The following is a 17428-nucleotide window of genomic DNA, read 5'->3' on the forward strand; positions in this document are numbered from 1 at the left end:
AATTATTTAAACCACATTAAACCTCTGTACCCTCATATACAAAAGGCTGTTAAAAGGAGGAGGGAGAAAAATTACTCTCCTTAATGTCTGATAAGACAATTGCAGCAAGGGAGGTTTAGGTCAGACATTAGGAAAAACTGTCAAGGTGGTTAAGCACTGGAATAAACTGTGGAGGGTGGTTATGGAATCTCCATCATTGAAGATTTGTAAGAGCAGGTTAGATGAACGTGGTGCTTAGTTCTGCTAAGCATGGAACTGGACTTGATGACCTCTTTGAGGTTCCTTCCAGTTTTATGATTCTATGATTCAGAAGTAAAGCGGCCTTAATTTGAATTAGTTAAGATAAATCACACTGCTTTAATTCCAAAAGATGGGCTGTGTCTACACTGGGCCACTTATTCCGGAAAATCAGCCGCTTTTCCGGAATAAGCTGCGAGCTGTCTACACTGGCCCTTGAATTTCCGGAAAAGAAACGACGCTCTACTGTACAAAATCAGCCACTATTCCGGAAAAGCTACGCTGCTCCCGCTCGGGCATAAGTCCTTATTCCGGAACATTATTCCGGAAAAGGGCCAGTGTAGACAGCCCAGTAGTCTTTTTCGGAAAAAAGCCCCGATCGTGAAAATGACAATCGGGGCTCTTTTCCGGAAAAGCGCGTCTACATTGGCCACAGATGCTTTTCCGGAAAAAGGGCTTTTCCGGAAAAGCAGCCTGCCAATGTAGACGCTCCTTTTCCGGAAAAACTGAAAACGGAATAGTATTCTGTTTTAAGCATTTCCGGAAATTCATGCCAGTGTAGACACAGCCATGGTGTTTATACAGGAGTTTACTAGATTCAAATAATCCACTTTAAATTCAAACCTTTAATTCGTTTGTATTAGTTTTCATGAATTTCCCTTTGTAGACAAGCCTAAGTCTACTTAGATCACATACATTCCAACTTTCCCAAAAATTCCTCTCAAGCATTGTTTCCAAATATTAGAAGATAGCATCTCTAAATTCCTGTTTATGAATAACTTATCAGCTTCAGCAAACTCTTCCATGATCTTGAAAACTTCTCTAAGTCACCCTGAAGTCTTGTTTACCCATAAGACTCAGTCATGTTCAAATGACACATTCTTAACCTAGGTAGACCCAAACCGTCTTGTCCGGAGAAGGGGAGAAAAAGTAGTGACACATGAAAATTGCCCCCTCATGGAAGATTTCTCTATATTCTTCTACTGGAAGAGATATGTGGTTTTCCTACCTGAGGACGTCCAGGTAATTTGGTTCTCAGAAACTATGGATGTTGAGAGAACACCTAGAAGGACAGAGCCATTGGTATCTAGGCCCTCTTGGGCTCCTCCCACACATACTAATAATTAATTGAGGGCTCCTTTGAGCTGTCAGGGGCCTAAGCAATTGCTTAGTCTGCTTATGCCTAGAGCTAGCGCTAACAAATCTCCAAATTTTAACTGATTACTGAGTCAAAAAGGAAGCAGAAATTATCTGTGCTTTTCTTACCTGGGCCTTTTGAAGAGATACTTGAAGCTGTGAAAGGATCACTGCTTTCAAAGGGATCATGCTAAATGAGGGATAAAGAAGAAAGGCATGTGTTATTCTAGGCCAAAGTAATTAATTAATCTCTAATATAAGTCTATTATAGTCAGTGGAATTTAAATTTGACCAAACATTATGAAATACTCTTTTTGGCTGAAAACACACTATTGGTGCATGTAGATCTTGATATCAATGAAACAATGTAGGATTGCTGACAACAAAGGTACTATCTCGCTGAGCAGTGCAGGGGATGTTACAGTAAAATAAAGCTGGTACTAGTCACCAATGCAAAACCCCAGGCATACTCATAAGCTCTGAAAATGTGGCCACGTATTTAGATGCATAATCTTAGGCAATGAAATTTGAAAACGTTGCCCTATGATTGTAAATAGAAAGGAATTCTCTGAAACACATTTTCACCAAAAGAAACCAATACTCTGATATAAGTAGGGTCCTACCAAATTCATGCCTGGGAAAAACACATTGGTCTCCACCATGAAATCTGTTTTTTTATGTACTTTTATGTACTTTTACTCTATGTCAGGAGTGGGTTGTGAGTTGATCCAGCCTGCAGAAGTCCTGCCATTATCCCCCTCCCTCCAGGCCAATTAGGATCTGGGGAAGCACACAAAATCTCCTCCTGCCCTGCAAGGAGTGCATGGCACTCAGAAGCACCACATGCTCTCTCACCCCAAGGCCAATCAGGGTCTGTAGGTGGGGAAACCAAGAAGTGCCCTGGCCCTGCCATAATGGCTCATGATTTTTTAAATCCTATGACTCTGAAATTGACCAAAATGGACTATGTTGTTAAGGTCTTAGTTATAAGACAAGTATGAAATCTTGACTCTGAACTACTGTTTGAATAAAATTCACTATAACTATCCTAGTTATACCAACACAACTTTTCCAAATACCTCAATTATTATCAGCCAAAAATACTCATATAAAATTGGTATTTTATGACTTATGTATAAATTACTTTGTGCCACTGAATAAGTCAGTCACTTACATGGATGTTTGGCAATACAAACGATGGATGTTTGGCAATACATATTATTTTATATTGATGGGAGTGTGGTACAGGACAAAAGCTCCATAAAAAGGACACAAAGCACGGGGGAGGGAAGAAGGGGGGTTATTAAATAGCAAGTATAAGAACTCAGCTGCTTTAACAGTTGTAGGCCATCAGTTCCACAAGAAATGAACACAACTGCTCATGGATGCAATTAGTCACATGTCACTTATATAGCACTTAAAATCTCTGGACATATTTTTCCTGTACTTTTAGGCAAAGTATTTGCATAACAGTAGAAAAAATGATGATAGTACAACATGCAAACATTCAAAAATTACCTACCTTTGAGGGCAGGGTGGGTTTTTTTGTGAATGCATCTGAGATAAATGGATCATTCTTCACCTGTTTCTTAAAAAAATCCTCAGAGACAGAACTACGAAATGGGTCACTTTCTTTAAAAGGATCTGCTCCAAATGGATCTAGCAAAAGAGTTAAGGGATGTAAACAAAATGAATTGCTTTACAGGTAAAACACTAAACAATGTGCTATAGGGAGCAATCAAGCCTTAGCAAGGAGAGGGACCAATTATGCCTTTTATCTCAAACTTATTTATCAAATGATAAACTATTATGATTAAATTCCAATTAAGTGGATATTTTTATAACATTTATATTACAGTTATGAACTATATTTAATAAAATTGCATATCTGCTATATATTTTAGAGAGTTTGTGCGTCTGTGTGTCCATCTGTCTGTTCAAGAACTCTTCCTAAACGGTAATTTAGTATGAAGCTTCCTCTTATCATAACTTAAAACAAGATCAGGGTTCGGTTGTGCCAGGACAATCAATTGTGACTGTTTCACATCAAACAGAAAAGGAGGGGTGTAATAGCAAGGACTATTATACTCGTAAATGACCAAAGGGGGGCAGCAAGTAGTGGGGACAGGTATACTCACGAATCACCATAGCAAGCGCTCCAGTCCTGGGGAGCAATTGCTGACTGGCAACAGGGTCCCCCACCACCCTAGCCCGCCCCAGGGAGTAGCTGCCTGCCATGGTGTGGCCCTTGGCTGCCACCAAAGAGCAGCTGTTGACCAGACCATCCCCAGGAAGAAGCCAGCAGGCAGACCGGGCAGGCCCGGCTGCCCTGGGCTGGCCCCGGAACTGGGCAACATGGGTTAAGTCTTCTAGTACATTTAAAAGCTTCTTCCTAAACTCTCACATGCACGCACACATATTTTCCAGGCTCCCCAGTTTAACCTGAAGCCCTGGAAAGCCAGCAGAATACTGGGCATATCTGTATTTGGCTGCAAATTATATCCTACCTGTCTCAAAGGAAAAGCTTTTACCTGTTGAAACAGGAGGTTGTTCTGAAAAAGGGTCATTCTGGAATGGATCATCTAGGTAAAAGAGAAAATATCTTGTTTTGTCAACTACTTACAGAACATCTACACAGGCCTAAAGTTTGGACTAATGGGGTGTGACCAGCAGTGCACACCAAAGTGCTGCACTATGATTTGGGATGTTAGTAGCTAGCCAGTTAAATGATTAACCAATAACCAAGCTACCACATGCAACCTCCCCCCACTTTGCTGCCTCTCTATGAGAGGCAGCAAAAGGGGGGAAGGCGGGAGCTGGTACTCATGGGGAGCCGACTTTTAAGCCAGCTCCCCACGCGTGCCAGTTCCCACAGAGCCACCTGACCCTCCCCCCACTGCCTTTCACACAGGAAGCACCACTAGCAGGAGCTAGTGCTTGGGGGAAATTGGTGCTTATGGGATGTCAGCCCAGCCTTTGTCTATAAGGAGCTCAGGCCCCCTGTGAACCAGGGCTGTTGCCACCCCGCGCTGCTACCTCTGTATCAGAGACAACAGCATGGTGCAACAGGTGGAAACCCATCTGTATGGGGAGCCCATTTTTAAAACCGGTTCCCCTCCTGGACGGACTCTACCTGCCACCCAGTGGAGCTGCCGCTGATACAGAGGCAGCAGCACAGGGCGGCAGGGGGCTCCCTAGAAGTGGGAGCAGAAGCACACTGGCTGCTGGTCCTACCCCCGGGGAGTACTTTAGCAACCGTATAACTACTAAAGGTTGTTGTAGCTACATGATTACTAAAATACACTATAGCTAACATCCCTAACAATAATTGCCTGTATAGATGATGCAGGGGCAAATTAAAAGTGCAAACTCTGGACCTTTTAAGTTTAACCAAGAGCATCCACGCAGGGAAATTAGAGTGGGGTACTTCAGTGGGAACTGCTCTTCACACCCGTTAGTCCGAACTGCAGGGCACATTCAGTTAATAAGATTAGCACAGCTTGTAAAAAAATACATGTTTGAAGGACAACTGGTTTTCTGGTTCTTAAATTAGCCATCAGTTACTTACTGCCTTTGAAAGGGTCTGCTCCTTTAAAGGGGTCAGATCTGAAAGGATCTTCTGCCTGGAATGGGTCCGTATGCAATTCTTGTGTATTATTACTAAACAATAAAGCTTTATTCTTGAAAGGATCATCCTAGAATTAAGAAAAGAAACATTACAAAAATTTTATCAATATCAAAATGATTAATCATCCAGTTTGCAGAATTCTGACACATCTTATTCCTGTTCAATGTTATTTTAAATTCAAGAAGCTCCTTACTGACATCAGAAGTGCCCTTTCAGCTGAAGTATATACAGTAGACTTCCGATAATCCAGAACTTTTGGGATCTAGGTGGTGCCGGATTATCAAATATGCCAGACTATCAGGAGGTACTATAAGCTGGTTTTACACACACACACACACACACACACACACACACACACACACAGACAGACAGACAGACAGACAGACAGAGTAAAACTCCAATTGTCCAGCATCCAGTGGTCCGGAAGTGCTCCGGCCAGCCGGACAATTGGAGCTGTTCCGTACCGCTTCCCCACGTCCGCAGCTGGGGCTGCTGAAACTGACGAGTGGCGGACTTGGGGAAGAAGCGCGAAGCAGAGCAGCTGGGGTGCTGCCGGGTTGGTCCTGCAGCACCGCCCCTCACCCTGCTGCTCAGCGCCAGGCAGCACCTCAGCTGCTCTGATCCGCGCCGCTTCCCTTAGTCCACCGCTGCTGCAACTGATGAGTGGCAGACTTAGGGAAGCTCAGGTGAGGGGCAGTGATGTGGGACCAACTCAGCAGCACCCCAGCTGCTTTGCCCCACCACTTCCCCAAGTTGTCGCTGTCGCTTGCAGCCCCAGCTGGCCTGTCACCAGCGGCTGCGCGGGGCTTCCCCCGCCTCCCTGCAAAATGGCAGAGGATTCGCCCCACGCCACGCCATTCCCCGCCAATACCCACCCCAGACCCGTCACAGCCTCCCTGCCGGAGTACTTCCTGATACTCCGGCATATCCGATAATCTGGCACCCCCTGGGTCCCAAAGGTGCCGGATTATCGGAAGTCTACTGTGTGTGTGTACACACACACACACACACACACACACACTGTATATAGAGTGTTTTTAACCATTTTTATTGTAGCACAAGCACTGTCCAGCGTGTCACAATACCAGTGGCAGACTGACTCGGTCCCATCCAGTTTCACGCGGTTCAGCTGCTGCCACTGCTGCCTTGTGACTCGTTTTTTGCCGAAGCTCACTCACTAGGCTCTTGCCATTTTGATGCCAGACTATGGGGAGTGCCATGTAATTGGATGCTGGACTACTGGAGTTTTACTGTATTACAAAATACAGTGTTTGAGGCTACATAGATCAAATGTATACGGAACACAAAATGGGTTTCTAATTTTTGTGTATTAATTTCTAATATGCCTTCACAAACTTCCTAAAATTTTGCTCCTCTAGTTTTTACAAAGCCTCAGCTCCATGTAATACATCTTAATTTCCAAGGTAAATACATCTTTCCACAAATATTTGAATACTGATCTCCACCTACATCAGGGGTGTCAAACTCCCAGCCCATGGGCCATCTACAGCCTGAAGCAGATTTGCAATCTGGCATGGGGGCATCCAAACCTGTTCCCCAAGCCCTGTCCCTTCCTGCCACTGCCTCACTCATCCCTCCCCTAGCACCCTATCTCCCAAGGGAGCCACAAGGAAAAAAGAGAACACTGCTGCAGCTGGGAGCGAGGGGGGCTTGACTCCTGCTGCTGCCCTGCACCGGTCTCCCAGTAATTAGGGATGTAAAATCCTGGTTAATCAGTTAACTGGTTAAATCTTAGGGTTAACCAGTTAATGGATTAAGCAGGATCCTGGTCCCAGCCCTCCCCCACCCCTCTATGTTTGGGGCTACCAGCTGCTAGCCCCTCCATGCTTTGGGGGGCTCCTCTGTACTTGGGGCTACCTGGGACCTGCAGCACAAGCAAGGAGACTCTAGCGCTGGTGGGTCAGCTTCTATTCCCAGCCCCCCTGTGCACAGAGCAGCCAGCTTCTGCTCCTGGTCCCCATGAGCCTGCAGCAGTCCTCCGCCTGCAGCGGGCCATGGTTCGGTGATTGCTCCTGGGTACCAGTTAACTAGTAACCAGTAAGGGTGAAGCTTGCCAGGTAACCATTTACCCATTCATATTCCTACCAGAATAGTGATAGAAACGTAGCCAGGTTAGTCTGGTGTAGGTGAAACAAAAAACAGGACTATGTAGCAGTTTAAACACTAACAAGATGGTTTATTAGATGATGAGCTTTCGTGGGCTAGACCCACTTCCTCAGATCAAGTAGTGGAAGAAAATAGTCACAACCATATATACCAAAGGATACAATTTTAAAAAATGAACACATATGAAAAGGACAAATCAAATTTCAGAACGTAAGGGGGATGGGGGGGGGGAGGTAAAGGTCTGCTCACAGACATTTAAATGTTAGCTCACAGACATTTACCTTCCCCCCCCATCCCACTTCTGTTCTAAAATTTGATTTGTCCTTTTCATATGTGTTCATTTTTTTAAATTGTATCCTTTAGTTTATATGGTTGTGACAATTTTCTTCCACTATTTGATTCGAGGAAGTGGGTCTGGCCCACGAAAGCTCATCACCTAATAAACCATCTTGTTAGTCTTTAAAGTGATACATAGTCCTGTTTTTTGATATTCCTACCAGTAATCCTCAAGGATGGATCCCTCAGGGAATGGAGTGCTATCGAGGAGAAGATCGGATTTGGGGGGATGGTTTCGGACATGCCCCCATTGGGCCACCAGGTCATGTGCTTTGGACCACAGATGGCTCATGGGTCAGAATTTTGAGACTCCTGAACTAAACTATTTAGAAAAGCTGAACATACCCAAATCCATGGGACTAGGTCTAATGCATCCAAGGGTGCTAAGGGAGTTGACTGATGTGACTGCAGAGCCATTGGCCATAAATTCTGAAAACTCGTGGTGATCCAAGATGACTGGAAAAAGGCAAATGTAGTGCCCGTATTCAAAAAAGGGAAGAAGGAAAATCTGGGGAACTACAGACCAGTTAGCCTCACCTCAGTGCCTGAAAAAACCATGGCAGGGATCCTCAAGGAATCCATTTTGAAGGACTTGAAAGAGAGGAAAGTGATCAGGAATAGTCAACATAGATTCACCAAGAGCAAGTCATGTCTGACCAACCTGATTGACTTCTATGACGAGGTATGAATATAGAGAAGGTGGTGGACATGATATACCTTGACTTGAGCAAAGCTTTAACAAATTAAAGAAGTCTGGATTGGATAAATAGACTGTAAGGCGAATGCAAACATCGGGCTCAACGGGTAGTGATCAACAGCTTGGTGTCTGGTTGGCAGTTGGTATCAAGCAGAGTATCTCTAGGGTAACTTCTGGGGCCAGTTTTGTTCTAAATCTTTTTTAATGACCTGGATGAGAGGGTAAACTGTACCCTCAGCAAGTTCGCGGATGACACTAAGCTAGGGACAGAGGTAGATACACCGGAGGGTAGGCATAGGGTCCAGAGTGACCTAGACAAATCGGAGGATTAGGCCAAAAGAAATCTGATGGGGTTCAACAAGGACAAGCGCTTGCACTAGGGACAGAAGAATCCCAAGCATTGTTACCCGCTGGGACCGACTGGCTAAGTAGCAGTTTGGCAGAAAAGGACCTGGGGATTACAGTGGGTGAGAAGCTAGATATGAGTCGACAGTGTGCCCTTGTAGCCAAGAAAGCTAATGGCATATTAGGGTGCATTAGGAGGAGCATTTCCAGCAGATCTAGAGAATTGATTATTCCCCTTTATTTGGTACTGGTGAGGCCTGGTGAGGCACTGGAGTGCTGGATCCATCCTTACAGAAAGGATGTGGATGCACTGGAAAAAGTCCAGTGGAAGGCAACACAAATAATTAGGGAGCTGGCACATGACTTATGAGGAGAGGCCGAGAGATTTGGGCTTATTTAGTCTACAGAAGACAAGGGGGCTTCAACTATCTGAAGTGGAGTTCTAAAGAGGATGGAGACAGGCTGTTCTCGGTGACAGAACGAGGAGCAAGGGTCTCAAATTGGAGTGGGGGAGGTCTACGTTGCATATTAGGAAACACTATTTCCCTCGGAAGGTGGTGAAGCACTGGGATGGGTTACCTAGGGAGGTGATGGAATCTCCATCCCTAGAGGTTTTTAAGTCCCGACTTGAGAAGGCCTTGGCTGGGATGATTTAGTTGGGATTGGTCCAGCTTTGGGCAGGGGGTTGGACTCAGTGACCTCCTTGGGGTCTCTTCCAGCCCTATTATTCTATGCTATAACAAAGCAGGAACAATTATAACAAAACTGTTTTGTATGGATCCAACCCAACGCACTTGACATGCAAGCGTAGGCATGAGAAGCTGCGTTTCAGGACTGCAGCAGCCCTGGGTTTTCCATCCAGCTTCCTTGTGGCTATGGACCAGGCCCACTGCCGACTCCACCAGCTCCGTGTCCTGGCCTTCAGGTGGCCCCTCCAGGATCCCCCTGGCTCCACCAGCCACAGCACCCCTCGGGGTCCTGCCACCCATTGTACCCAGGGGGTCTGCACCCAGTCATCAGTGGAAACTGAAGCCACCTGCTCTAGAGGCTGCACTGCCACTCTGGGTCCTGTCACTAGCCTGGTGCTCAGCAGCCACTTCCAGCTGTGGATGGGTTGCCAACTCTTCCAGACCAGATGCTGAAACCGGGAAAGTTGGCAAATACAGGTGTGACCCCAGCCTGGGGCAGTGAGGGGTGCAAAAAGGTTGGGGGGGTGCAAATCAGCACCCCATACTAAAAATAGTTGCAGCGCCACTGCATGCAAGAATGGGGATGGATTTCCTTCTAAAAACATGCTACCTTAACTAGCTCTCCTTCACAGATGTCATCCGTAGCACAGTTTACAGTTTAACTGTGTTTTTTGTTAGCACAGGTCAAGCCAATTTTGATTGAATTAAAAAAACAAGCCACAACACATGTAACTAACAAAGTTGTGTCAATTCTCCATCATCTGCATTTGTTTAGATGAGATATACTTGTACCCATGTCTTTGCCTGTTTTGAATGTTTTAGACAGTAAACTCTATGGAATAAGGACTGTTTCTTATCCATGTTTGTACAACACTTTGCACAATAGCGCTCCAATTTTGATAGTAAATATTTATTATGGTTGAAAAGCATCTAACAGCAAGAACTACAGACAAAGCCTTAGAACTTACAAAGTTAAAGTTCCTCAGTAGAGAAAACTCAAATGAATAAGTCTAAAATTATATTTTTCAACAGCAAAATAAATAAATACAAAAGAGGCAGGAAGAATTAAGAAACAGGAAAGAAACAAATACTTTATAATTTTTTTTCTGAACATATATTGGAGTTTTCTTCCAATAAGCAGTTCTCAGTCTTTACAAATAAAAGCAACATTCCAGAGACTTCCACTTGAAATTATTTAACAATAAATAACCATTCACGCACAAAGACTGTGCAGCAAAGTGATGTGTTAAAAAAACAAGTCCATGAAAACATCACTATTCTAAGATAATCTCTTTCGTTCTCAAGTCTTTTCCCCTTTATTGCTTGAGCAGAGACAAAGTACTTCAAGGCAGAAAAGTACAGGCAGTCCCCGGGTTATGTACAAGATAGGGACTGTAGGTTTGTTCTTAAGTTGAATCTGTATGTAAGTCGAAACTGGCGTCCAGATTCAGCCGCTGCTGAAACTGACCGCCAGTTCCGACTTACATACAGAATCAACTTAAGAACCCCAGGCGTCCCCAAGTCAGCTGCTGCTGAAACTGATCAGCAGCTGATTCCAGGAAGCCCGGGGCAGAGTACTAGCTGCACCCCCCCCCCCCACCCCAGCAGACCAGGAAGACGCGGGCGGAAGACCGAGACGCACCGCGGTCCCGCCGCCTGGGTCCTCCGCGGCTTTGCTCCCCGTCTCCCTGGTCTGCTGGAAACCAGCAGACCAGGGAGACGGGGAGCAAAGCCTCTGAGGACGCCAGCAGCGGGACAGCCGCGGGGCATCTGGGCTGTCCCGCTGCCGGCTTCCCCCGAGGCTTTGCAAAGCCGCGGAGGGGCTCGGGCAGCGGGGCAGCCCAGGCGCGTCTGGGCTGTCCCGCTGCCGGCTTCCCCGAGGCTTTGCAAAGCCGCGGGGGGGCTCGGGCAGTGGGGCAACCCAGGCGCGTCTGGGCTGTCCCGCTGCCGGCTTCCCCGAGGCTTTGCAAAGCTGCGGGGGGGCTCGGGCAGCGGGGCAACCCAGGCGCGTCTGGGCTGTCCTGCTGCCGGCTTCCCTGAGGCTTTGCAAAGCTGCGGGGGGGCTCGGGCAGCGGGGCAGCCCAGGCGTGCCTGGGCTGCCCCGCTGCCCAAGCCCCTCCGCCGCTTTGCTCCAAGTCTTCCTGGTCTGCAGACCAGGGAGACGTGGAGAAAGCCCCGGAGTACACGGGCGGCAGGACCGCAAGGTCCCGCAGTCCGTGTCCTCTGGGGCGAGCCCCATTCGTAACTGCGGATCCGACTTAAGTCGGATCCGCGTAAGTCGGGGACTGCCTGTATAGTACTTTCTGAATGCCTACTAGGCCAGTGTACTAAATATACAATGCACAATATAGCGGTATTCTATAACTATTAAATATTTATTTTGAAATAGATCAAAGTGCTTTGGATACTTAAAGACAGAAACATTATCTAAGAAAGCTATTACACTTTTACTGTTATATAATCAAAAAGTAAAATAACAAAATAAAATTATCTGATTTTGGTAAAAAATAAACACTAATACATATAGAAAAATAAAATTTTATTGAAACTACCTTCAAACTGAGTATTTTGTAGACGGTTTTCACTACTTTGCAATTTTACCAAAGATTTTACGTGACAGGTGTTTTTAAAGATAAAAAAAATCTCAGCATTCCTCTTATGCAGGGATAAATTGTGGTCAAGTCAGATATAAAAGCAAATGTTGAACAATGAGCTATGTTCAAACAAGATTCCATCTATCAGCACATCTCTTTGACTTGACTTTTTTCCTTATATAGGCCTCCAAATTATGAATAGGAGCTCATGGTACACTCAGGCTAACCCTATAGTAAGCATCTTATTCCCAGAAGGGTTTGCAAGATGGCTTCTCCTGGTGAGGACACACAGAGAGAAGATGGATGCCATATAATGATAAAGTTGGAGAAATGAACATACAAAATTATGTGTGTTTTATAACAAAATATTGGTTGTTATGTAATTTACTTAGGATTAGTATTAGAAATAGCTTCCTAAAGGAAATCCAGTAAAAAAGCTCTTAAGTTTTTAAAGGAATATATGGAGGCAACATACACATCTAAAATAAATATACCGGATGAGAGAATACTGATGGTTGGGAGTATTTTAGAGGAAGAAAAAGAAACCAATATGTTATTTTTTGGATATACTCTGGTTTAGATTTTATTGCTAAGTGTATAAGTGTAAAACTCACATCTTACAGAAAAACAGAAGCCTGTATACCTTTTTTTAGAAAAAAGGGAAAAACATATGTAAAGTGCAATAGGAATGGGAGCAGCTGGGAAGGTAGTTGAATTTAAAAGAAAATTGTCCCATTTTGTTCAGCCCAAAAGTCAGATGGACAACATATTTAAAACTTATAGCTGCAACGATGTCACACAGAAATATGAAAAAAAAAAATCAATAACCTAACCAATAGCTATGCCAGGAAAAGTTCTTGTGTTAATGCAGTTACACTGGCAACAATTCCTTTAGGCAGTATATAGCTTATTCAGTCTGAAAAACTGGTATAAGCTATACCAACAAAAAGAGTTATTTTACTGGTATAAATTACATCTCCAGTAGGATGGTTTGATGGTTTAGCTATACCAGAAAACTATTTCTAGCATAGTTAGGACCTAAGAATTAATTGTCATGAGAACTATGTTTTAAGCCTATGGCTGGAGAGTGCCGTCTTGCAGAGGTTACAGCCACATAACTAACTAAATACAAATCTTTTTACAATTTGAGTTTAGCTGTAAGTTACAAAACTAATTATTGTAAAATGTGTTTTACACTCTGCATTGAAACATAAATCCATTTGTTACTTTTATTCAGTCTTACCATAACGCCAAAATTGCCTCTTTCTTTCTGTGCAGTTCCTTCACTTATGTCTGCTAAATTCGTCATACTACCACCATGAATTCCGTTCAGAGCTTCATTATTTTGTTCAATACTTTTACTGATTTCCTGGTGACTCTCTTGAAGTTGAGAAAGCTTACTTCTTGCCTAAATAATTAAAAATACTTCAGTATCATGCAGGATCAGACACAAACTTGAATGAGCAAGCAACTAGCTACTCTTTGAGAATGAAAACTAGTGCTCATTGAAAAATCTGAGTATTTCAGTTATAGGAGATTCTTGCCATTCATCGAATCTCTATTCACAGTTCTGCATATTTGCGAGTTTCCTCTCATATCAGCCTGGGAAGGTGGGGAGAGCTGGGAGTCCTGGCAAGTTCCCTGCAGCTTCCAGTTCTGCAGTGAGTTCGGGAGCTGCAGGGAGCTCATCACGCGGGCTGGGAGCCACTGGGAAGCTTACCACAGCTTCTGGCAGCTGCCGTGAGTTCCCTACACCTGCTGAGAGCCAGTGAATTTGGGAGCCACAGGGAACTAACCATGGCTCCCGGCAGCTTAGCCCCAGTGGTGAGTTCAGGAACCACAGGAAGCTCAACTTGGGGGCCAGGAACCACAGACCCCAGTATTTGTGAATGTCACCATTCGTGGTGGTGTCAGGAACACCTCTACTGTGAATGACAAGGGTTTCCAGTACTCTGGAATTTGGTTATCACAGGATTACAGAGGTATGGAGTAAATCTGCATGAGGCTAAATACATCTGTCAAATTGTCACAATACTTTCCCAACTAATTTTTTATATGAACTTGTAGTCCACTGCTAGTCCACAGTCACAAAAGCCTATACAATCATATTTATTTTACTTCTACAGGATTTGCGTTGTAGATGCAGTTCATCCCTTCCTAAAATACTGTGTTTTAATGGAAGATGAAAGATATGTACAAGGCTACAGAGAATACCTGATTAATTTCTTCTTGTGTTGATTTTAAAGATTTAATTATTGTTTCAAGTTGCACCTTTCCTGCTTGAATACTCTGTTCTAGTTGAGTCTCTTCTTGCTGGAGACGATTCAGCTCTGCTTTTGCTCTATTGAGATCATCTTCCTGTGATTTTAAATCTGATTCCTGAGACAGAATCTCCATTTTCAATGATGAAATCTGAAAAACAAATGGTCATGCAATGCCTAATTCAGAATGCAAATTAAACGTATAGTAACATTATTATGAATTATTTATGATTAATTCATATTTCATTATGTTAAATGTTACATCATCTGATCTATCAACTAGCTAAGGAAAGAAAATCAACTCTCAAACTCATCTGGAGTTAGGATTTTTTTATATAAGAACATAAGAATGGCCATAGTGGGTCAGACCAAAGGTCCATCTCACCCAGTATCCTGTCTTCCGACAGTGGCCAATACCAGATGCCCCAGAGGGAGTGAACAGAACAGGTAATCTTCAAACAATCCCTCTCCTGTCACCCATTCCCAACCTCTGACAGAGTAGTTACAGATAAATTAGTCCCCATCATATTGCATGTAAAGTTGGGATTATTTTTTCCAATGTCCATTAAAAAATACCTCTCTCATAGAGCTGGAAGGGACCTTGAAAGGTCATTGCATCCAGTCCCCTACCCTCACAGCAGGACCAACTACCATCCCTGACAGATTTGCCCCAGATTCCTAAATGGACCCCTCTAGGATTGAACTCACAACCATGGGTTTACCAGACCAATGCTCAAACCACTGAGCTATCCCTCCATTTTGTTGTTCAATCACTTAGTTTTTTGAGATCTTTATGAAACTCTTCAGTCTGATTTGGTCTTAACTATTTTGAGCAGTTTAGTATCATCTGCAAATTTTGCAACCTCGCTGTTAACCTCTTTCTCCAGGTCATTTATAAATAGATTGAACAAAACTGGTCCCAGTACAGACCCTTGGGGGACACCACTGGTTAGTTACCTCTCTCCATTCTGAAAACATATAATTTATTCCTACCTCTTGTTTCCTGTCTTTTAATGAGTTATCAATCCATGAGAGGACCTTCCCTCTTATTTCATGACAACTTACTTTACTTAAGAGCCTTTGGTGAGGGACCTTGTCAAAGGCTATCTAGAAATCTGAATATACTTTAGCTACTAGATCCCCCTTATCCACACGTTTGCTGACCCCTTGAAAGAGCTCTATTTAAGAGCTACTGATATGCATAAAACCCAGGGAATGCAACTGATAACTATTACATATTAGAAATAAGACACACATTAAGACCTTATTAAAAGCTCCTTTAGTGCAGTGTTTCTCAACCAGTGGTATGAGTACCCTTTGGGGTATTCGAAAGAAGTCTGGGAGGTACATCAACACAACTGAAATTTGGAGAAAACTGAATTTTGGTTTTAATTTTTACAGTGCTTTATTATTTTGTACTTTTTACACCCAAAAATTTCATCGCCCACCTGGCTACGATTAAGTTGTTTAAACAAATGGGTTGCAATGGTAAAAAAAAAAAAAAAAAAAAAAAATTGTGTGTCTGAAAACTGTAAGTACTGGGGGTACTTATAATTTTTTAAAGGGGTACTTTATAAAAAAAACAGGACTATGTAGCACTTTAAAGACTAACAAGATGGTTTATTAGGTAATAAGCTTTCGTGGGCCAGACCCACTTCCTCAGATCAAATAGTGGAAGAAAATTGTCACAACCATATATGCCAAAGGATACAATTAAAAAAATGAACACATATGAAAAGGATAAATCAAATTTCAGAACAGAAGGGGGATTGGGGAGGGGAGGTAAATGTCTGTAAGCTAATGATATTAGAGGTGATAACTGGGGAAGCTATCTTTGTAATGGGTACGATAATTAGAGACTTTATTCAAACTTAGGTGTAAAGTGTCGAATTTAAGTATGAATGACAGTTCAGAGGATTCTCTTTCAAGTGTAGTCTTAAAAGGCCTTTGAAGCAGGATGCAGGTAATCAAGTCGTTGAGACAATGTCCTTTCTGGTTGAAATGGCAAGAAACTGTTTTTTCTTTGTGATCCTGTCTAATATCTGTTTTGTGGGCATTGATCCTTTGCCGAAGTGTTTGAGACATTTGTCCAATGTACATAGCAGATGGACACTTTCGGCACATGATAGCATATATTTTATTTCTGGATGCGCAGGAATATGTGTTCTTGATCTTATAATTCACTTGGTTAGGTCCAATAATGGTATCAGCAGAGTGAATATGTGGACAAAGCTGGCAACGGGGTTTGTTGCAAGGGAAGGTGCCAGGGTTTGTGTTAGTGTAGTATGTCCTGTGGTTGTTGGTAAGAATCATCTTGAGGTTAGGTGGTTGTCTATAGAAGACTCTGGGTCTGTCTCCCAGAGCCTCTTGGAGTTTAGTATCCTGTTCCAGTATAGGCTGTAGTTTATTGATAATGTGTTGGGGGCTTAACTTAAACCTGTCCAACACATTATCAATTAACATCCCCCTTCTGTTCTGAAATTTGATTTGTCCTTTTCATATGTGTTCATGTTTTTAATTGTATCCTTTGGTATATATGGTTGTGACAATTTTCTTCCACTATTTGATCTGAGGAAGTGGGTCTGGCCCACGAAAGCTCATTACCTAATAAACCATCTTGTTAGTGTTTAAACTGCTACATAGTCCTGTTTTTTGTTTCACCTACACCAGACTAACATGGCTACGTTTCTATCACTATTCTGGTAGGAATATGAATGGGTAAATGGTTACCTGGCAAGCTTCACCCTTACTATTTGATCTGAGGAAGTGGGTCTGGCCCACGAAAGCTCATTACCTAATAAACCATCTTGTTAGTCTTTAAAGTGCTACATAGCCCTGTTTTTTGTTTCAGCTACACCAGACTAACACGGCTACATTTCTATCGCTATTCTTTATAAAAAAATGTTTGAGAAACACTGCTTTAGTGCTTTTCCTGCAGATTCCAAATTTCAGCTAAAGGAGAGAATTACTCCTTTGCCTATAACTTTTTCTTTTAAATACACTGTGTATTAAAGTGGTCAGCTTTCTGCAGCACTAAATTTACAAGTGTTATACCAATTTCCTGTTTCCTATATACCCAAATGATCAGCCATTCTGAGTTTCTTTCTCTAAAAACACAACATATTGACTATATTGAAATCATGTTATAAATGAACAAGCAAACTTAAAATGTTGGTCATTACAATAATGTAACTTACTATATTGAAACAAACAAAAAACAAAACAAAACAAAAAGACTCAGAACCAAACTTCCCGGCTTTGAGTCTGGTTCCTCTAAAATTGCATTTTTACCTCTAACTTGAATAATATCTAGTTGGATAACTTGAAAATGTTGACAGAGTCCACAAGGCAAGAGGAATATTATTGCTTAACTCACT

The 17428-nt window shown here is 43.0% G+C and overlaps 1 protein-coding gene across 9 annotated transcripts in view; it reads right to left on the reverse strand.

The window, feature by feature from the left end:
- Positions 1-17428, reverse strand: part of EPS15L1 (epidermal growth factor receptor pathway substrate 15 like 1) — a 118657-nt gene that overhangs the window by 56061 nt on the left and 45168 nt on the right. For all 9 annotated transcript variants that reach the window (XM_075903362.2, XM_075903359.2, XM_075903358.2 and 6 more), the window contains 6 exons: positions 14005-14202; positions 13034-13198; positions 4943-5069; positions 3906-3956; positions 2897-3033; positions 1504-1564 (listed from right to left, as the gene is read on the reverse strand). In XM_075903362.2, coding sequence (XP_075759477.1) covers positions 1504-1564; positions 2897-3033; positions 3906-3956; positions 4943-5069; positions 13034-13198; positions 14005-14202 — 739 coding nt within the window. The remainder of the gene's footprint in view (positions 1-1503; positions 1565-2896; positions 3034-3905; positions 3957-4942; positions 5070-13033; positions 13199-14004; positions 14203-17428) is intronic.

The sequence above is a fragment of the Pelodiscus sinensis genome, chromosome 32 (genome assembly GCF_052426305.1).
Source record: "Pelodiscus sinensis isolate ZL-2025 chromosome 32, ASM5242630v1, whole genome shotgun sequence".
Taxonomy (NCBI): domain Eukaryota; kingdom Metazoa; phylum Chordata; order Testudines; family Trionychidae; genus Pelodiscus; species Pelodiscus sinensis.